Source organism: Olea europaea, chromosome 6 (genome assembly GCF_002742605.1).
Source record: "Olea europaea var. sylvestris chromosome 6, O_europaea_v1, whole genome shotgun sequence".
In the NCBI taxonomy this organism is placed as follows: Eukaryota; Viridiplantae; Streptophyta; class Magnoliopsida; order Lamiales; family Oleaceae; genus Olea; species Olea europaea.
In genome coordinates, this window is record NC_036242.1 from 19,647,273 (window position 1) to 19,670,984 (window position 23,712).

The following is a 23,712-nucleotide window of genomic DNA, read 5'->3' on the forward strand; positions in this document are numbered from 1 at the left end:
TCCATTTTTTATTCAAAAAAAAAAAAAGAAAAAGGAAAAGGGTGATGCTTAGAAGGGTAATGGGTGATTTTCAAAAGGTAATTAGGATATGTTTGGAGGAAGGGGATATTAAGTTTTAAGGATTTTTAATGTAATTAATGTAGATCGTTAGATTAATTTAAATTTAATGGTTCAAATTATTTGGTTAAATTTTATGTCAAAAATATTTGTAAGAGGGACGCCCCCTTAAATTATTATCCGTAAATTTATATTTTCTATATACAAATCAATATATAATATTTTTATTTCCTTTTGTTTACTTTCCTTATGTGGAATTTTCTCCACATATATTGCTTCTTTCCTTACATGACTATTGTTTTTGAACAATGCAATAATTACGATAGAAAAATTTCACAGACACTACATGGCGGCGAAATCAAAATCTCTCTCAAAACCCTAAACTTGAGGTTCAGATCATCGAAGAAGAAAGCATGGAAAAACCATCTAAAGAGGCGGCGAAAAACAAGATATCACCATTATCACCATCACAATCAAGCGTAATTTCTTTAAGCAGTAGTTGTAGTAGTAATCGTGATAGTTTTTATTCTGAAGATTCCGATTTGGACGGTTGGGATATTGAAGGAAACATAAGGAAGAAGCAGATGATCGAACCGTACTGCCTGTCGGTTTTCTTGACCCGCTTACACCCGAAGAACGCTCTTCCATTCAAAAGGAAATTGCTAGATCATCGACCATTGGAAATAATAATGATTATTTTTTGGGGTGGTCCAATGCACCGATTGTAGTGAAACAGGAGAGTTCTAAGAATTAAGGCAATGCTTCTAAGGATAAAGCAGTGCTCCTGCGGTTCGCAGTCGTAAGCAGTTCTGGAAAGCAGGCGATTACGAGGGCAAGAAGGAGAATGATTCGAGTTCAAGAATGGGTAATTAATGGGTGCCTTTTTCCTTCAATTTTTTTTTCTTTTCATTCCTTCTCGTTTTAATTTGTATATTGACTTGTGTTTATTTCTTGTTTTTAGTGTTTAGAAATTTGAATTTTGAAGATTTTGCAAATCAGAATTTGATGCATGAACTAAAATTTTGATATTTATGTCAACTGATTGCTTGATACAATATTTACTTTGTGCCTTTATTCATGATTATTATTTGATTTTTATTTTGGGAATATATCTTCGTATAATCGTATCACGAAGAAGAGGAACTCCCATGAACGGATATTATCTTCAGGACTGCATTGTTGTTGAGTCATGTAGTGGTATTAAAGAGTTTTGTTGTGTAACCATGAGAACATAAGCAGATGGAATAATTATTTTGGCAAAATCACTTTGGATATTGTGTCAAACTCAACTGTAGGTAGGATGGTTAGATTATACGACTCTCAGAAATTAGACAGGCTATAATGACACAATGGGATGAGAAAAAATTGGTTTGGATGGAATTCTTATTGATTTATGGAAGTGAGGTAGATATTTTGTTGTTCACAAAATTGTTCAATGAGATGTTAAAGAGTAAAAAGATGTCAAATAAATGGAGGAAGAGTCTACTGGTTGATCAAATTATTCAGTGAGAGTTCTAGAGTTATGCTGTCATAGTTGAATATATTATAAGAGGGAGAGAATGGACCGAAACACGACATATTGTGATTTTGAAGGATTTAATTGCATTGGGGTGAGAATCAGACTTGGTTTATTAGAGTCTTTTGATCCATTCGAGTAAGAGATGCACTGTTTGAAAATTAAGTATTATGCGTTAACTAATTGTAAGCTATAGGTCTGCATTTTTATTTTTATTTTTATTTTTTGAAAATGCAAATAGAAATCTTAATTTTCTAAGATATCATAGTTTGACTAGTGATTATTCCTACATTTTCTGAGCAGCATTGTTGTTGAGATGTGTAATGAGAAATTGTTAAAATTAGATTTGTGATAAGCTTTTAAGAGAAACCATAGAAATGACTTGCTTTGCATGTTAAATGGCCGTGATTATTAGATAGCCTCCTTGCTTATTACCTATATTCTTAATTTATCCTGTAGATGGTGCCATTGATCATGTCAGGATTCATCCGAAATTCTTACATTCAAATGCAACTAGCCATAAGTGGGCTTTGGGAGGTAAATATTAGTTCAATCAAGGGGGGGTTTTTTTTTGCTATAATTTTGAAAAACTTTATTTGTAAATATTTTTTCTGACCATGGTTTCTACTTTTTAGCTTTTGCTGAGCTTCTAGACAATGCCTTAGATGAGGTACTTGACTTTGATCTTGAATGAAGGACCAAATGCATTTTTTCTCTTTAATGTTATCGTTTGCTGACCATTTAATCTTGTATTGGTTGTCAGGCTTACAACGGAGCAACCTATGTCCACGTAGATGTTCTCAATAATAGGAAGGACAATTGTAAAATGTTGTCGATTGAAGGTTAATCACCCTGTTTCCAATGTCCATTTTTTTATTATATTCTTTTTCCTTTTTAAATTTTTAAGGAGTGTGGAAGGTTTTCCTTCTTTTTCCTCACAAAAAATGCCAACTAAAAATTCACTTTGCGTCTTTATTCCATTAATATTTACAATTGCTGATTACAGATAATGGTGGTGGCATGAATCCTGATAAGATGCGGAAGTGCATGTCTCTAGGGTATTCTATGAAAAGCAAAATTCCCAACACTATTGGACAGTGTGAGTTATTACATCATATAGAAATCATATGTATCACATTCTGGTTGTTATTGTTACTTATCATTTTTAAAATTTTCACCAGATGGTAATGGTTTCAAGACTAGTACTATGAGGCTTGGGGCAGATGTCATTGTATTCTCACGTTGTCGGGGGACGGATGGACGAAGGTAGTTGCTTTATCATTTACGCCAGTTTTGTGTTTGTGGCAATTTTAGGTACCACTGATGCTAATCTTTCGTCATTCTTCAGTCTTTTTCATTATGTTTTCAGAACTGAACCTCCAAAATTTTCAGTATGGGACTGATTAGATTATTTTCTTTTCCTTTGCCTTTAGTTCAACACAAAGTATTGGATTACTATCTTATACATACTTGATGGAAACCGGAAAGGAAGACACTGTGGTTCCCATGGAATGATTTAAGACTTTAACGAATATATTCGTAATATCATTAGTAGATGGAGAAAACGGAATGGATGTTGCTTTATCTTCATAATATGCTATTCTATTAACATTATACTTTAAGCTTGTCTATGTGTCTATATACATGCAAATATTTGGGACACTTATTCTAACTATAATAAATAGATTGATTATGAAAAACAAGGTGAGGCCTGGAACAAGATGGTACGTTTTTCGTCAGTTGACTAGGAAAGAAATCTTAGAACCATTGTGCAGTGGTCTCCATATGGAAGTGAAGAAGATCTCCTTAGCACATCTTTAGCCTATTACTGTTATAATGTGTAGAAATGGAATGGGCTCATTTCAGTTTCAGGTCTGTACCTTAAATTTAATCAGTGGGACTGGGACCTCTTTTAATTTTCGGGAGTGAATGCCTGCTTTCAATGAGACTTTCTTTCTTATCTGTATTGGCTTGTCAAACTCTCTATCCTTCACCAGAAAAGGGAGGGGGCAGAGTGCGATGGCTCGATGCGACCTATTGAGTTGAGATACGACGTATGATTAGCTCACAGCTAGCAATCATCAATATGCTTGTGTTAAATATATAGACAGTAGTGTTTGTCCTACAAAAAAAGCTCTTTTTCATTAATATAAAGAGGCATATGGCAAAAACAAACTGAGATCCACTTTTGAAATGAAGTGCACTTCTGAAACAAAGGAGACTATAAATACACCAGAACGAATAATAGGGCTTTCATTGGATGATGGAGTTTTAAGTAAAGGTTTTCAAAGTCGGATTTACTAATGGACTCATTACCACCGGAAGTTAGGGCATCAGCCACGAAGCCGTAGTTATTTGTAGTGAAAGATATCGATGTTTCTGTATCTCTTTTGTTAGATTCATGAACCAGTTTCCATCTGAGGTGAGGTGTATTCTATCACTGCCTTCAATTTGATACTTTTGATAACCAAACATTTTAAAAGTAAAGCATAATTTTAAAAGTCACTTTTTACTAACAAATTTATTTTGAAAGTCACTTTTTACTAACAAATTTATTTTAGTTACCAAATTGACTAACGTTTATCAGTTTATGTAACGAACAAGGCAGTGATAGAATACACCTCACCTCAGATGGAAATTGGTTCATGAATTTAACAAAAGAGATACAGAAACATCGATGTCTTTCACCACAAATAACTGCGGCTTCGTTGCTGATGCCCTAAATTCCGGTGGTAATGAGTCCATTAGTAAATCCGACTCTGAAAACCTTTACTTAAAACTCCATCATCCAGTGAAAGCCCTATTATTCGTTCTGGTGTATTTATAATCTCTTTTGTTTCAGAAGTGCAATTCATTTCACAAGTGGATCTCAGTTTGCTTTTGCCATATGCCTCTTTATCTTAATGAAAAAGAGCTTTTTTTGTAGGACAAACACTACTATCTATATATTTAATAGAAGCATATTGACGATTGCTAGCTGTGAGCTAATCATACGTCGTATCTCAACTCAATAGGTCGCACCGAGCCATCGCACTCTGCCCCCTCCCTTTTCTGGTGAAGGATAGAGAGTTTGACAAGCCGATGCAGATAAGAAAGAAAGTCTCGTTGAAAGCAGGCATTCACTCCCGAAAATTAAAAGAGGGAAATAGGAATTATAACCTCCCAGTCCCATTGATTAAATTTAAGATACAGACCTGAAACTGAAATGAGCCCATTCCATTTCTACACATTATAACAGTAATAGGTTAAGATCAACAGGTAGCGTAATAATTTAATTATTCTGATTCATTAGCACATATTTTAACTCTCCATGATTCTAGCTATTGTTTTCTTGTAGTTTAATTCTTTGAAAGATCAAGGAACGCGCATTATAATATACAATCTGTGGGAAGATGACCAAGGAGCTCCACAACTTGATTTTGACACGGATCAACATGTAGGCTTGAGATTCTCTCGCATAAGATTTATTTTTTATATATATTTTTACCTGCATATTTGCCCATTGTACTGATTCTGATATTCTTCTTGCAAGTAATAACTACTAGTCATAAAAGATAAAGGAGACTCCTATATTATTTTCCACTTCTTTTCTCAGGATATTCAAATTAGAGGTGTCAGCCGAGATGAGAAAAAGATAGAGGTGGCAAAAATTTACCCGAACTCAAGGCATTTTCTAACTTATCGGCATTCTTTAAGGGTATTTATTTTTTCTACTTTATTGCCCATGCATTTTGTTTAGCTTCTTTCTTATTTCCTGTTTGGCGCGATTGGTGTTTTTGCCATTATTTTTTGCATTGTTGTTGTTAAGTTCTCACTTATGCCTACTTGAACCAGTTAACTGAGTACTCGGTAGAACATGAAGTTTAGATAGTACTTGCATTTTTAGAGGAAAAAAATATTGAAGTTATCCCCATATGTCACTGTATTTTTTAGTAGCTTGATATCCGCTTAGTTTGTTTCTGCTCTAATTATTTCTTTTCTTTACGCGTTTCTGCAGAACTATGCCTCAATTTTGTACCTAAGGGTTCCACCTGGTTTCCAATTGATTCTACTCAGAAAAGAAATTGAGCATCATAATATGGTCAATGATATGATGCCAATCTAAGGAGTTTACATATAGGCCTATAGCAGATGCAGGGTCAAAGGATCCAAAAAATGTAGGACTTTTTATATTGCGATTTCCGATTTGGCCTCTAAATACATGACACACATCATTTTACTTTTTGACGACATTGTTACCTGGTTCTTCTTTTGTCATTGTAACAGATGGTAGCGGTTGAGACTATTGGCTTTGTTAAAGATGCTAAAAGTCATATTGATGTTCAAGGGTTCAATGTTTACCATAAGAATCGGCTTATCAAGGTTGGTTTTATTATAAGAATTAATCTATTTGTACATGGAAGTTTACACTCCGGTTGACACGGTTCCACCCGACCTCTCACATGGGAGAGGTCGGGGTCCACGCCCAAATGTGTGGGGCCAACCTCCCCATGTGAGAGGGGAGGTGGACCCGTGTCAACCGGAGTGTAAGGCTCCATGTACGAGTAGCACAACCGTTATTATAATCTTCATAATACTACCCCATTTTTATATTAAATTCTTTCGTTAAATGTGCTAATCTAAATTCGTTTGTTGTCAGCCTTTCTGGAGGGTCTGGAATGCAGCTGGAAGTGATGGCCGAGGAGTGATAGGTATTATTTTCTGCAAGCAACTGGAATCAGCGTCGTTTATTATTATTGTTATTTTTTTATTTTTTATTATTATTTTTATTTTTTAATACTTAGATCCTTTATTTGGATTTTCTAAAGTGATTTTATTTATTTTTAACCTTATCCTTTATGTCTAAGGTGTATTGGAAGCTAATTTTGTGGAACCAGCACATGATAAACAGGGGTTTGAGCACACAGCTGTTCTATCAAGACTCGAGGCTAGGCTCAACTCCTTACAGAAAAACTGCTGGTTCATTCTTTTGTTCACATGTTCTACGTTATGCACTTATGCTCAAAATTTTATAAAACTAGTGATCGAAGTTGTTAAATTTTCTTTTAAGTTAGGTCTTCAAATTGCCATTTAATTGGCTATGCTCCACGCCGACAACCAAAGAAGTTTATTTCTCCCGTGAAAGAAGCACCTACTACAAGCAAATCCTGTTCCGGGTCTAAACAAAAGGAGCGTGCCTCTTATGATGGTGCATCGGTGCTGCAATCGACTAGTAATACAGATTATAAATCGCTTGCTGATGCCACTGGAAATGTGGGAGCAACTCAGTCTGTGGCACATGCTAGAAATCATAGTAGCACATTATCAATTAACGGAAGAGCTCAGGCGGAACCTGTATCGGACAGAATCACTCAAAACATAAGCGTTAAGGTAAATTACATTTGTTTTTTCATTCATACATCTGGAAGCTTTTTTCCTTTCTCTTTCACGCATGATTTTAGCTGCATTGGCACTATCTCAAATTTTAAAATACTTGCTAGTGGTGATTTAATGTTCTGAATTAGAGGTTGGAGTCCATAATCTATGTATTTTTTCTGATTTTCCCATCTTAAACAGACTGAAGTTGTAAGCAGAGATGCACGTGAGGCTTATCCTTCCATAACAGATATGCTACTTAGTTTGACAGAAGAGAATAATTCCTTGCGAAGGAGGTAGTTAATTTAATTCTCATTTATAGTATTTTCGGCTGGATCACATGCTTATTGCTGTATTGTGACTTTCAGTTTAGAGGAAGTCGTACAGAATTTGGTGTTTGAAAGGGACAGGATATATTACTTCAAAATCTAGTAAGCATTAATCAAATAAAAACTGATTCATCCGTCATTTTTACTTCTTCACTCATAAGTGGGACGCACTTTTATCTTTAACGGTCAAAAAAATTGATTATCATAATCATTACCGCACAAGCTCTAATAAAAACAATATTGCCATTTCTTGCTACAGCTTCAAGATACGCAGCAAAAATTGGGAACGTCCGATGTGCTTCTAAAACCATTGAAGGGTTGCTCCATAAAATCAAGATGCTGGAGAGCAGGCAAAACTGAAATATGACAAAACAAGAATACTAATTTGACATATACAAAAGTAATTAGGTCTATTAAATTTCAAGTTATGTATTAAAATTGTACTATGAAATAAAAACTTCGTAGACTGAAATGATTTAAACTTTGCTAATGAGATGTTTCGACTTTTCCAGTAAATGATTTTATCTGCGTTAAAATGGATTCATAAGCAATCGGTTGGTAGGTAGAAAATATTGAAGAGTACAAAATAAAATTTTAATTTCATTTTTTCAGTATTCCTATACAATTCCATGAGAATGGTATTTATGTATTATTTCATGCTTGTTCTATTTCGTGTCTCGATTGCAGTCAGCTTTATTTTGTAATAGTACCCATGTCAGGTTGTTTTTTGTTTTTTTATTTTTATTTTTTTATGTTAAATTATGAAAAATGATAAAAACTTGGGAGTTGTTTGGTTCAATTGTTTTCAGTTTTGTAAAGCAAACAAAATTTATTTGATTTTGGTATTTTTTAAAATACATTTTTTCAAAAAAGATTAAATTTATAACATAAAATTCAAAACATATTTTTGACATTTTGAGCATTGTTAGTGAAAACATTGATAACATTCAAAACATAGAAATATAATTATTTTAATTCATCGAACTCTCAATCGAGATGATGAAAATTCATGAAGGCTCTCATTGAGACTCTCGTATAACTCACCATGTAGAAATTTTGTTTGTAATTTACGCTCAATCTTGAAGTTTCAAATTTATTTTACTTTGGTTTCTGCTTCTTGTCTTTTGTTCGATTTTAGTTCTTTTTGGTCCGAATCTTCAATATTGATCACGAACCTTTCAAAAGCTTCTATGTCAGTACCTGAACCCCAATAATCATTAGGGATTGGACCTCCGCAAGTTTCAAAAATGTGCAATTAGTCCCCAAACCTTTGATATGTTCAATTTCACTTCCGAAACTTGTGACTTCCTTCGATAGATTCCTCAATGCTTCTTACTTATTCCATGCAATCAAATTAGGCTTCAATTACTCGATTCAACATTGATTAGGCTAAAAATCATTTTTTTTGCTTCAAATGCTTTCAATTTCAGGTTTTACCTACAACAACAATATGTGCACTAAATTAAGTACAAATTTGCTCAAATTTGCAAATATAATTCAAGTTTATAAGCACAAATAAGTGCCATATTTATAAGTAATTTTTTCAAATATAAGTTAGATTTAACTTAAAAAGTGAAATATTAACTTATAATTGAAAATTTAACTCATAAGTAGTTTTTTACTTATAAATAAATTTCATAATTATAAGTTAATTTTATAAATTTTAAATTACTTATAAGTAATTTTTTATATTTTATAAATGAATTTTTGTCTTGCTAATAATAAGCAATTTTTTAAAATTATCTTTTAAGTAATTTTTTACTTATAATTTTTTTGTTATAAAGTAACTTCTTGCTTATAAATAAAATTTTACTTACTAGTTAGTTTTGAACAATAAATGTGAGTTGAAAATAATTAATTCAATGAAATGAAACTGAAAGACAATTTGAAAAACAATCAAACCCCACCAATTTGATGAGTTGAGAAAGATGCCAAAATTATACTACATCAATTTTGGGTGATTTTTCAACCACTCAGAATTGTTGTCTGAAAAATATTAACTATTACAGATTTTTTAAACATCTTATAAACAATACCACTGCTACACACACACACACACACACACTCAAGCAGGCCATTTACCATTATACTTGACTAATTCGTAGTAACTTTAATTGTGACTCCTTCTGCTTTTAAATGGTTTAAATTAGTGAGTAAAACACATAAATATGAATGTTAAACTTCATTCTCTATACAAAGGATTTGCTCAGAGTTACATCAGTACTCAATTAGAAATTTTTAAGAACAAACTAATAGAGTAACAACTCTACAACTCCCGAGAAAGAGTTGGCTAAACAGAAGAGAATACTAAAACGGCCAAAGCCCCTTTTTGTTTTTTTCCCCGCCTAAGAAACTGAAAAACGGACATTAAAGCCAGAGAGCTCCAGCTTCTTTGAGCAGTGGAACCAAAGTGCCATTAATATGTGACGCCATAACTCTATCCATAGCACCGACAAGCTTACCGCCGATGAACACAACCGGCATGGCGGAGCCGTCACCAAGCAGCCTCATGAGTGCCCTCTCAAGTTCTTTCCCTCTAGGATCCAGGTCTAGCTCATAAACAGTTGGGTTCACTCCCATGCCACAGAAGAGCCTCTTCACTGCATGGCACATACAACATGTACTAAGGCTGAATATAACCACTGCACTTCCGGATGCTAGCCGCACCACCCTCTCTAAAGGGTCCACCGCCGCGTTCTGCCGCACTGTGGAAGCATTGTAATTCCCATACGACTCTGCATGATAATGCATTTTCTTTCTTTTTATTCAAAAATATAAAAAATCTTAAGACTGATGTTCAGATGATGATGAAATTGAAGACTGATCTGTGTCTTTATATATGTGAGTGTTGTGTATAGTGGGGTAGGGTAAGGGTAGGCGTACGGGGGTTGTCTGATGTTTGTCGCAACGCGTGCTAAGAGTATCTACGTAGTTTTTCCTTTAAAAGGATGGAAAAATACGTAAGCACAGACTGTGGACAGCCCAGAGACATACTCTGAAAGTGTTAGGCGGCTATGTGACTTATGGAAAAATAATGTTTTATTCTAGGAAAATGCCAAATGATTCGTGCCGTTGACACTTCGGGTAACCGCACGCTCACATGATCGACATGGATCCCCCGTGAATAAAATAATTCCGACCTCCATGTGTGTGTATTATGTCAACCATGCAGTCACTTGTACGGGCTATGTAGCTCGATCCTGTATTAAAATTCAAAGATAGATAGATGAGGCATTTTAGGACCAGAAAGGAATGATTTTCTTACAGCCAAAATCTCTGCATTACGTTTGTATGTATAGACGACGGCTGAGACCGTCCTTATTGTCGGGTCTTACCAAAGAAGTTAATGCACATGTTGTCTCCTCTTTAATCCATTATTCAATATCTATAATATACCAACATTACGACACGTATTATTAAAAAGTACGAGTAGGCAACGGTTCTCGTTCTTGCTCAATATGGATTCAGGATAGAATTAAAAAAAAAAAAAAATTTAAGCCGAGCTAGTATGTAAAGAGAAAGAAAAAAATTTACCATTGAAAAATTGAAATGGGTTGGGCGGATTGGATTGGGCTGAGCCTAAATCCACCATTGGTCGTACAATCAATCTTTTTTACATCTTTCAAATATAGTCTTGATCTCACACTAATGAAATACATTCAGAACTTTTGAGATGCCTATGTTCCATAGAGCTTATCTAGTTCGATGTTGAATTTTAAGCAATATAAAGATATAGACGATGAAGTCCGTATGATGGTCTAAAATTTTCAAATTTCTCATGAAGTGACATATATATGCAAATTATGTAAACAGTTAATTAATAAAGTGGCTTTGTTTGAAGAGTACATGAAAATTACTCACAGAAGTCATATAGTTGCCGTCAATGCCAATATAAAACTGTCAAGTGTGCATCTATAAAAATTCGATCAAACTTTTTCTATATACATAGCATCGTTCTTGCTTGAATCGAAATTTAAGGCACTCTATAACAATATAGAAGAGTAGTTGAGGAAGCAAATTGAATGTTTGTTTCATAATTTATGTGCTTAGGTATAAAAAATAGTAAGAATTTAAATTTTGTGCTGGCATCATTAAGGTAAAAGGGAGGAAGAATTAATATAGTGATGGTGAAATGTCTTTATTGGAATTGCGTAAATGAGATGTCATAAAGTGCACTTAAATTTTAATTTGTACATCATCGAAGCTTTCGAAAATGATGCATGCTCGTCTCTTTGTATGATGTCATATCCTTTAAAATTTTGCACTTAGAACACACCAAAAGCTCTCATAATGGAAAAGCAAATATTTATGGTTTTCCACAGCCCTCTGTCCACCTTTGTACTTGACACAATGTAATAATTCCCATTAGATAAAATTGCATTGTTGATCCTACTATATTGTCCTACATATTTATCTCGAACCATTAATATTTCGGGCATTTGCAATTGAAATTTTAATGAATTTTTATGGGTAATTAGTACAAAAGGTTCCTACCTTTCAATATTATTGTGTAAAACGTCCATACCTTTTTTATTTTGACATTTTCACCCTTATTTCAACGATTTATTGCAAAAAAGTCATTTTCACCATTTTTTAATGTAAAATGACCAAAATACCTTATCATTTAAATAAAACGAAAAAACGGAAAAAAAATAAAAAATAAATTACAATCCTACTCCTAATAATACAAAAAGTCCTTACGTTTGGCTTATAGTGTGCAAAACGTCCTTACTTTTCAAATTGGTGAAAATGATATTTTCCGCAATAAAACGTGGAAATATGGATGAAAATGCAAAAAAAATTGGAACTTATGATGTTTTCTATTTCAAACGTAGGGATTTTTTTATTTTTTATTTGCTAGGCCTTATTAAAATATTAAAAAAACCCACACTCACACTCTCTCTCTCTTCTCCTTCTCCAAATGGGTCAGCCATTTTAAAAGCCAAAAAACTCTAGCAAATCAATACCCAAACTACTGGATCAACATACCACTAAAAAGTTTTTACTTCTCTCTACAAATACCACCTAACATCCATTCTTGAAATCTTCATGTTAATAAATTTGTTTGGAATTGTAAGCCAAAATGCCCAACTCGAGAATACAAATATTAACAGTATCACCTGTTTCGGAGAGACCCATGTCATTTTTAACATACCAATCGACTATACTCATGAGGATGTCTCTCTTTATGGTCTTAACATATCAACAGATGGTTCAGCGGTATGGAAGTTCAGCGGTTTGGACAATGGTTGGTCGGAGTTTTTCACCTCTAATGTGACAACCACATTTGGAAGAGAGAGAGAGAGAGAGAGAGAGTTTTTGTTATTTTAAATATTTTAATAAGATCTAGTAGCATAAAACTTCCCTACATTTGACACTTCTTTCAAAAATTGTCCCTACGTTTCAATTTTTTTTGTATTTTCATCCATATTTTCACGTTTCATTACGGAAAACATCATTTTTATCAATTTGAAACGTAGAGACGTTTTGCATATTATAGGCTAAACGTAGGGACATTTTGTGCTATTAGCCGCTCTAATAATTACTTGGACTCACTTGCACTTTTTAAAATATTTAGGAGTAATATTGTAATTTATTCTTTATTTTTCTTTTCTTTTTTTTTTGTTTTGTTTAAATGAGAGGGAATTTTGGTCATTTTATATTAAAAATGGTGAAATTGACCTTTTTTTTTGCAATGAAACGTTGAAATAAAGGCGAAAAAGCTAAAAAAATGAAAGGTATAGACGTTTTACACAATAACATTGAAAAATATGGACCTTTTGTGCTAATTACCCAATTTTTAAGTTATTGTAAATTTAATATTTTTAATAACTCAAAAGTTTATAAGGGTTTGATTAATAGGACTTCAAGAGATTGAGATAGATTTGAAACTTGAAAAGCATAACAAATTCTTTTTAGGTTTACCGTTTTTAACATAATTCTTATAAATTTTATGAAAATCTATTCAACTTCATTAAATTCATTATAATTTATAATATTTTAAAATCCAAGTCGACGACAACCTTTACAAATTTTCATTGTGGTTACGTAATTATTCTTCGAATATAGATATCAATTGACACGACTCATTTCAAATCACCTTATTGGACGCCAATGTGACATACATGCTCTAAGACGAAAGACACCATCAATGCTAACTTTGACATCTATTTGACTAAACCTAACCTGAAAATCAATAAAAATTCAAATCAATAAAAATTCAAAAAGTAAAATTGGAAGTGACGTATGGTTTCATAAAATTTAACAAAAACATTGGAAATATTTTTTTCTTTTAGCAATATGTTGAGTTCAATTCAAATTAATGTTAAATTGATGTCATATCCTAGAATTGAAAACTAAATAATTTTGGGAATAGACCAAGTTATTAATCGAACAATAGATTGAGGCCCAATAATGCAATTTTGGGAAAGCATTAGCAAGACAAAGTAAGATTTGATCATGGTCAAATAGTATTAGTGTCCACCTAAAGCGACAGCAGGTGTGGCAGTTTCCATGAGAATAAAGGTTGCGCGTGCACTGAAGCGGTGGCAGAGAGTATGGAGTCGGGCGGCGGGTAAAGTACGGATGCGGCGAAAACCGGCGAGAATCCATCAACATCCGACCAGAAACTAACTCTCCATGTCATTGTTGTCTCCCACTTTTTTGCTTTTGTTCACTTTTACTCACATCGTGGTAAGCATAAGCAGGCACGTTTTCTTAACTTTGAGGGGTTGACCGGATTTAAGGAAAAGAAGGGCTCTTCATTCCATGTTCTGCTCCCAATCTTGTACTTTCATTTGCATTTGTATATGACCAATAAAGCCTGTAATAAAGAAGCCTGAACATAGTAGCACTTGCATTGTCTCCATCACTCTTTTTATTTTTTTTATAATAAGTTCGTGACCATAAGTTTGTAATAAAGAAGCCTGAACATAGTAAATATATGTAGTACTTATGAACCTCATGAATATATATATATATAAGTTTAATCAATTATAACTATCCTATAAGATTAGATTTGGCTCGAAGTGTACTTGGCCAAACCTATATGACATTATTACAAGATAATGGATGGCTCGTAGTGGACAACATAGCCAACGCTATCAATTGAAAATCTCAGCAATGTCAACGAGTACACCATTATATTTACTAGAATAATTGGAACAACCACTATATGTACGTACATTATTGAACCATTATATTAGTACGTGCATCCCTCGGAATCAATAAGAATTTTAAACGTAATAAACAATAGAAGATATTTGAATTATTAAAGATGTCTTAAATGACCAAAAAAATTGATGCAACTAATTTTATGTACTATAGTATCAACAATTTGTCTTTTCTAATTAAAATGATACAATTGTAATGTTTTAATGTTTATTTCTTTATAATATAACCCATACACACACACACACATATGTATATACACACACATATACATATACGCGTGCACACACACATATATAGACACACACACACACACTTTACATATATAGACACACACACACATACACTTTATGTGAAAGTAAAAGCTTGTGTAAACATGGCTGTTTGTTTTCGTATGGGAAAATTTGGACCATTATTCTCAGTGGACTCCTATGCCTAAAAACCAACTTACGAACATCCCAATCCCAAAATGGAAGATAAGGTGAAAACTGGTCAATAAGTTATATAAATGTACAACGAAACGTCAAAAAAAGTGAAATCAAATTAATGTATCAAATTACAAGATAAGTTGGAGCATTATTAAATAGAGAAACGTACATCTGAAACAAAATGTATCATACAGATCGAACTTGCAATTCCGATTTCTTAGTTTGAATTTCTTGAGGAACCATGCATTTTGATTAATTCAACTTGATAAAATAAGTTAGCAGCTACGTTCTCCTTTTAACCATTGATGTTGGATTACCATCAAAAAGGCCTTCAATCAATGTCTCAATATCCTCAGGCTGGTATTTTATGTATTTATCAACTTTTACACTGTCCAAATACTGCCTAAATCTCCATACGAATGATCTATACGCTAGAATCGCTACTGCCATAATTGACACTCGAAGTTCTGATTGAAGGTGCTCATCGCTTACAACCCACGTACTTTGTGTCATATGTATTTCATCGAATGTTGTACTAAAAATCTTGAACCTTTCCATGAGCATCAATTTGTTGACTTTACCGTTAACTTGCAATTTGTCGTGGCTTAAGCACAGTAAAATTCTGCTCCATGTCTCCCTTTGATAATTCTTGTGAAATTGTCTCACCACAGTTGATCTCCTCCGACACCATATGTCGCCCATCACTAGGCGGACTTCGGTCGCACCCTTGACTTTTTTTAGAATATATCTACCATTATTCATCAAGAAAATGTAACGTAGTGAATGGTCCCTATAGAGCTTTGATTTTGCCTCTTCATATCCAATAGGTCCATTACTGTCACGACCTGTATTGAAAGGGCGTCGTACTCGCCACAGTCTCGAAATTAAATGGGCTCTCACTTTCTTTTTCTATATCATTAGATGATAAATGGTTAGACACAAGGACAGACTTCTCCAACTTTGCATGTTTCTCAAAAATCTTCTCAAGGGTGTTCTTATACTCGCATATTTCAATAATTCATCACGTAACGTGTTAGAGGGTGCACTGCATCACTCTTGATTGAATTTTCCTGGTCACCAAATATAATAACCGCCGATTCACCAATCCGGTCCCTGGCGAAGGCGATCTCCGATGTCCATTCGTGCTCGCATTCAAGCGAACACGAATGACTAATCGCCGGAATAAGATCCTGGAGGGTTTCGTAAACGTCCAAGAATTTGAATAGCTTTTCGGCTGATCTTTTCGCTATTGACACTGCCTCAGCAAAATCAAGAAGTTGTATGACCCACTGCCCGTTCTAGATTGCTGAAAAGACTCCGGCAGATTAAAGGATGATCGGGAAAAATGGACTCGCCGAGGAAAAGAGAACCGGAGCAAGTTTTAACTACTTTGATCCACCTGGAAATTTCTCCTCCAAGGGTTTCCCATTGCATTTTGAGGACATCATCGATATTGATCTTTTCGAATTCGAGCTTTTTCATTTGTTCATTGAATGCAATTCTTCTTGAAACGGAATAGACTTGGCAGCATTCCGTTTCATATCCTGCAGAAATCATTGTAGAAGCAATCTTGTTCATTTTAGTTATCACCTTCAATGAATAAGTCGGAAAATCACCATTTACGGACTCACCTTGGTGGGAACGATCTTGATGCTTGTAATTAAATGACGATTTTTTGAAAAAAGTCAGAATTCAATTGAGAATTGGTTTTATTATCTTCTAAAAGCAAACGAAATTCTTCTTCTAGAATTGCCATGGCACGTTGTAACACCATGCTGATTCGGTTGAAGGCCGGGGATTTACTCTCACTCGATGAAAACTCGCTGAAGGCATTGGCTAATTTCGACACACGCTTAATAGCTTCAATGAAAAATGCATCCTTTTCCATAATTTTGCCAAATTTCGTGTTGATTTTGCCCAAATAATATTTGGCAATTCTTAATTCGACAATTCTTGAAAATGTCTCGACATATTCAAGAATGTGAGGTGGATTTAACTTGTCATCAATGGTAGAAAGGGTGTCAATGAATTGATCGATATCTTGAGAAATTTGACCATGGTTCCAATAATCATCATCAATAGTTTCTCATGATCTAGGCTGTCCATCAAATGTATCAACAAATGCGTCTGAGTGATGGCTTCTTGGATTGCACAAATTTTGGTCATTCTTGATAAAGCCGTCATTTTTTTCCATTGGTAAAGAAATTGTGTTTCTCTTTTGTGAAAAGAGAAGACGAAGAGAAGGGGACTGGAAAACAAGAGGCTAAAACAAACAGGAAGAAGGGGAGTGATTAGGCAACAGTTTTTGAGGAGAATTTTTTGAATTTAGTGGTTTATTTTTCGGAATTTGGTAGGTTATAGTTGACGTTGACCCGGTTGAGGGGGACTTTTTGTTCCACACAACTTGATTAGCTGTTTTGATGTAGTATAATTAGGCTTTAGCCCATCGTGCATTTTTGTGTTCTTTTACTCCTCCTTGTAGTTAAATTTTTTGAGTTGATGAAGGGTGCACGTTTGGAGCTAGTGTAGAGAGGTGGTGGGAGCGGCATCGTCTGTTCACGTCAGGCAATGGTTTGATCTACAGCAACTTAAACGTACTCTTCAGTTATTTATATTACCAAACATGATTTCAAAAATTACATTCAATTTTTTTTTTTTCAAATACATAACCAGGTTTTTTTTTTTTTTTTCATCTATAAAATTTGTTTTAGGTATGGGTAATGCCTACTCTAATACTTTCCTTCAACCAAAAAAAAAAAAAATAAAAATAAAAATAATAATAATAAAAACATAAAGGGATATATAGCAATATCCTAAAATGCGTGCATATACCCACGTATGTTCAATGCTTTTTCAAAATGTCTCGCATATGGGATACGTTCGTGATTGGTTAATAGCATAACAAGCTTAAAATCAAAATGCACATGTTTTTTTAAAAAAATATTTCAAAATTAGCCTAACAAAGCCTAGTCCATTGTTTATAACTTAAAAAAAATAAAAAATAATAAAATTAGCCAAAATCGCTCAAGTCCATGAATTATATATAGCAATAGGCTGGATAAGGTTTGGCAAAGAGAACCAAACTAAACCCGAATTTTCGAATATTCAATAAGTGGAACTGTCGAGTTCAAATTTAATTATGAAACCGTTCAGGTAGGGGTGAATGCGGTTTGATTTGGACGGTTTGTGTTATATTTTCAACTCAAATCATTTTATGCGATTTGAAATTTTTTCCAACCAAATAATTTTATTTTTCGAACCAAACCATAATTTGCGGTTTGGTTCGATTTTAATTCGGGATTTGCTTTTCGACATTATAGTCATGTATTTAACATAAGATAAATATAAGTTTAAACCAGAACTAATAATGTTAAATTAAATTGCATTCTGTTTACCACGAAATCCATGAATAAATTATTTTCAAAGTTGGTTGCTAAAAAATGTCAATAGAACAAATACATATTTCTTCATTTTTATTTACTTTTTCTTATTTGATATTCATATTGTCATATGGTGGTTGGTAAAAGTAAAATTACATTATTTTATTATAGTTTGGTTAAAATACATTTTGTTTTGCTAGTGAAATGTTAAATAACGATTGCACGGGATATATTTAGATGTACAAAGATTGATTGAGTTTCGACTTATTGGAAATTGAGGAATTTTGTAACTACTTTATGAAAGTAGAAGATAGTAGTACTAGTTAGAAAATTTTAACATTTTTACACAATTAATACGCTCAGTCATTCGTTCTTTCCAAATCAAAAACAAGTTCATTAATCATCTAAAACACAAATAATCATTTTTCTATCTAAACTACAACTCACAAGTGTATAATCAGTGCAAAAAAAAAAATAAAAAAAATAAAAGAAATAACAATGGAAAAACACCTTGAATAAGAATCTAAGACTTACCAAAGAGATGAGAGAAAGAGGCTATTCAGGTAGAGATTAGTAGACTAATAGGTAAAGGCGATTGACGATTCCTTTAGCAATGACAGATAAGCGTCAAATATTAGGAAAATGAGAGTTTATGTTAGGGTTTCTGAAACTTTGGACGTGATTTGCTTACGTAGTTTTGTTGAATTATATATATATATATATTTCATTTCATATGATTTTGAAATAATTTTAGTTTAGCTTAGATATCGAGGGAGGACATGTATTGTGAACCTATTAAATCATGATCAATAATGATGAATCTAATTTACTTTCTATGATTATTTCAATAGGTCGGTTGTAATTTGTATTGTTGAATTAGTATTTTTTTTTAAAAGTGAAAACTGAAATTTTTTTAAGTTAATAAAATTAATATTTCAATTAAAAAACTTTAAAATGATTCAGTTCGATTTTGTACGATTTTTAAAAATCTAAACTTAAATCAAACCATTTTGAAATGGTTTGGTTCGATTTAGGAAAAGAAATTACGGGTCCACGTGAACTCGAACCAATGATTTCAACTCAATGGTTTCGATTCGATTTACGTTTTCGCGATTTTTTGTGCAAACCTACATTCAGGTTCGGTTCCATTCGATACCTGGGATCCATATAATAATTAAATTTTTAAATATTTACAATAACACTACATTAATTTAAATAACATTATGTTCAATCTTAACTCTAATAAAATAAAGTAATCCAATCTTATTTATCTGTTGTGCATTTCTTTGTTGAATTTTCTTTTTTGATTGTTAAAATCACTAAAGATAAAGATATCGAGCTCACAATAATGAAGATAGGCGTAACTAAGCTTTAATTCCCTTTCTCCAGAACTATAGAAATGGTATTACGGTAAAATAATATATTTGAGTAAAATTTAGGTCAATATTATTAAAATAGGGCTAACTGAAAATTAGAAATAGAAAAATCATATTTTAGGTTTAGGCTAAATTAATTAGTTAGCCAATTTATTTAGAACAAAATAAAATAATTTGGCTTATTTAAGATAAATGAATTAAAAAATTAGGAAGATTCGATTCTTCAATTTCTGGTCTGTAACCAAGAATCGAATCAAATTCGTCATTCTCTATTCAGATACTCTTTCGGATATTTAATTTAAGAAGAACTGTTCGATTTGGCTCATTTCTTGTTCAGCCCTATAACAATATGTGGGGTTTTGACGTTTAGAAAAGTCAAAATTCAAAACAAACTTTCCGTATAGTTACAAACTATCTATGCTGAGCCTTTCTTCTTCCATTTTTTTAAAGTTTTATTGACAAGTGATGCTAGTAACGTACAATCTTGGATTGTTGAAATGCAGCAAAAAGACAAAAATAATTCATAAAAAGGTTATAAACTATAGAAAAAACAATTCATAGAATGAACAACAAAGGTTCAATATATTAACCCCCTTCTTCCTCCACCCCAGCCAAAAAGAAAAATGAAAGAAATGACAAACTGACGTTTCAACAATAGACTCAATTAGCTTGGATTACCCGACATACTAAAGCAACCAAATTAAATTGTTGAAAAGGCTTCCTTACACTGTTGACACCATCGATGAAGAACCCCTAGAAGTATGGGCATATACCTTTTTGTTTGTGTTTGTAGATGTAGATTTATATAGAGAGAAACTAGAGGTAAATGCGGTTTGGTTTGAACGTTTTGTGTTATATGTTCAACTCAAACCATTCAATGTGGTTTGTAATTTTTTCAAACCAAACTAAATCATTTTTTTTTCCGAATCAAACCAAATCAAACCATAATTTGTAGTTTGTTTCAATTTTAATCCGTGGTTTATCTATCGACATTATAGTAATACATTTAAAACAAGTTAAAAATATAAATTTAAACAAGAACTAATAAATGTTAAATGTCAGATTACATTCATATCTACATTAACACCCACGAATAAATTATTTTCAAAATTGATTGCTAAAATATGTTAATAGAACAAATACATATTTCTTCACTTCTATTTACATTTTCTTGTTCGACTTTCATATTATCACATAGCAGTTGGTAAAAGGAGAGTCACATTCTGTTATTATAGTTTTGTTATAACTCCATACATTTTGCTAGTGAGATGTTAAATAAGAATTGAATAGAATATGTTTAAATGTAAAAAAATTGATAGAGTTTAGGCTTATTGGAAAGTGACGAATTCATTTCTAGCTATTTTATGAAAGTAGAAGGTAATAGTACTAGTTAGAGAATTTTAACATTTTCACACAATCAATATGCTCTATCCTTCGTTCTTTCCAAATCACAAACAAGTTCCTTAATCATCTAGGCATACAAATAGTCATTTTTCTATTCAAATCACAACTCATAAGTGTATAATAAATTTAAAAACAACAAATAAAAGACAGAACAATGAAAAAATGACTTGAATGAGAATATAAAATCTATTAAGAGAGAAGAGCGAAGGAGGCGATTCAAGTAGAAATTAACGTATTAACAGACAAAAGGCGACTGTGTTTCGTTCAGCAGTGGCAAATAAGCGCCAAATGTTTGGGAAATGATACGTTAGGACTCTGAAGCTTTGGACATGATTTGCTGCTGTAGCTTTATTGAATTATGATTTGAATTGTCGAAAATATATGTTTTTTTTTCCATTTCATAAAATTTGGGAATAATTTTAGTTTAGTTTAGATATCAGGTGAGAATATGTGTTGTAAACTTGTTAAACATAGGTCGATAATGATGAATCTAATTTACTTTCTATGATTATTTCAATGGGCTTGTTATAATTTATATTGCTAAATACATATTTTTTTTTGAAAAATGAAAACTGTAAAATTTATGAGTTAATAAAATTAATGTTTTTAAAATTTATAAATGGTTCGGTTCGATTTTGTGTGTTTTTTGAAAATCAAAAATTAGACCAAATCATTTGAAATGGTTTGATTCGATTCGAGGAAACAAAAATCACGAGTCCATGTGAACCCAAATCAATGGCTTCAAATTAACGATTTTGATTTGGTTTGCGATTTCGCGATTTTTTGTGGAGCCCTAGGGAAAACTTATATTTTTAGAGAGAGNCTTCAAATTAACGATTTTGATTTGGTTTGCGATTTCGCGATTTTTTGTGGAGCCCTAGGGAAAACTTATATTTTTAGAGAGAGATTGCTTTGGAGAGAAAGAGAGAGATGGACGGCCCAAAAACACACATTTGCAATTGGAATTGGGTGGTTGTGGGAGTGTGTGGGTAATGTAGATTGTGGGGATAAGAGTGATAATTTGTTGTATCATGTATGTATTATGTGGGGTGGGTATATTTATATTTACATTACAAAATAATTAAGATCTAATTATTGTTAAAAAATTTAAGATCTAATTTATGAAATTAAATTCTTAAGTGTAGGGTTTGAGGTAATTTTCCCTTTAAAAAAATGGTAATTTACCTCTATATAACACCCCCTCACTTTATTTTTCTACAAATATCTACATTTTTAATTGAAGATTATTATAATCTCCATATTAGCTCTTTTATTGTACAATCTAAATTTCAACTATAAATTTGCTTAATTGAGTTATGTTCAATTCTAGTATAAATTCGATTATTTTACCTCTTCCATATATTTCAAATGAGTTGCAACAAATTGTTGGAAATTGGTGATTTCAACCATTTTTTTTCCAAGCTTCCAACACTTCAGAAACTGATCCACCATTAGATCACGATTTTCAGTGGTGTAAATGACATTTCAATTTCTAATAATTTGGGTGATGACGATGGAAGTACGATTCCAATTGATTTGGATTATGTTGAAGAAGATGATGAAACAATGACAATAGATTAAAGCAATAAATGATGAATGAGCCAACAAAAGGCCAAGTGTTCAGAACGCTTCAAATTAGTGATCACAAATGCAATGGTTGATGGACAACTAGAGCACAAAGCACTATGTAAAAGTGCAAAGAGAAGTTAACTTGACAAAAGGGTATCGGTACGATCCATCTAAATAGAACATGTGCAAAGGTATGGCGATGTTCTCTAGTGACTAGACCTAATCATTCGTACAGAAATATCTCCATCCCAAGTATAAACCATTTTTCAGAAGCACTCTTCATTCTGATGCTTTTTGTTATATAATTAAAAAAGACATGGATAATACGTGATTTAAATAAATATAATGGTGTTTTATCATTTAGGTCTGATTTGTGGTTATCTAATAACTATAAAGATTACATAGCTACTGCTTCACCCTATAATCTATACAGGCAACTAAATAATGTATAAAAAATTATTGCATATAAAGTAATTGAATGTCCTTATAACAGGCTAAATATTTTTAATGTGCTAATGAACATTATTAGAGACTTTAGTTACGGAATTAAATTTTTAAGTTTTACTTTCGACAATTCACCTGTCAACACAGTAATTATTTAAAATTTAACTAGACAACTTAACACCAATTCTCATGACATTTTTCATATCTATTTTGTTTGTCAGATTTTATTATTATTTTTTAAATTTAATCATCAAAGATATAAAATTCATAGAAGGATAGAATAACTAGGTATTCTCTTAGCTTTATTTGATATCTACTCGTGCGAAACCCCGCAAGCGTATAGGATCGTTGGCAAATAATAGAATTGATGAATTGAGAATTTCGTCCCACAGGGAATAACTTCAATTCAAGTTTACTATTTATGTATGGAACTTGAATTATGTAAAACAAAAGACTATTTGATTTTGTGATTATTCTAAATTAATAATTGAAAGCAATAAAAGTTTGGTTTTTAATCAAATTATGGGTGATTGTATTGGGTTTAGAATCCACCTACTGCTATCTATTTCAATTTTTGATTCGTAATATAGTTCCGTTCATGCGTTCACGGCAATCGATAAAACTAAAGTATTTAACTTTCTTTCTCAAGACAAATTAATTCTATCCTAACTACGACTAGAATCT

General features: G+C 32.5%; 1 protein-coding gene and 2 pseudogenes across 1 annotated transcript; 1 reads left to right on the forward strand and 2 right to left on the reverse strand.

Moving 5' to 3' along the window:
- Window positions 1-337: 337 nt before the first annotated feature.
- Window positions 338-7,747, forward strand: LOC111396102 (annotated as a pseudogene).
- Window positions 7,748-9,420: 1,673 nt separating this feature from the next.
- LOC111396525 (glutaredoxin-C5-like) lies at window positions 9,421-10,215 on the reverse strand. Its single transcript, XM_023022940.1, has one exon. It carries the CDS (start codon window positions 10,006-10,008, stop codon window positions 9,625-9,627), a length of 384 nt encoding a protein of 127 aa, XP_022878708.1. The 5' UTR covers window positions 10,009-10,215; the 3' UTR covers window positions 9,421-9,624.
- A 4,922-nt stretch (window positions 10,216-15,137) lies between these two features.
- The window catches only part of LOC111395252, a 20,317-nt pseudogene continuing 11,742 nt past the window's right edge, over window positions 15,138-23,712 (reverse strand).

Excerpts from the sequence above, each read along its gene's own strand:
- LOC111396525 (XM_023022940.1), bottom strand. The coding sequence starts at position 10,008 with ATGCATTATCATGCAGAGTCGTATGGGAATTACAATGCTTCCACAGTG.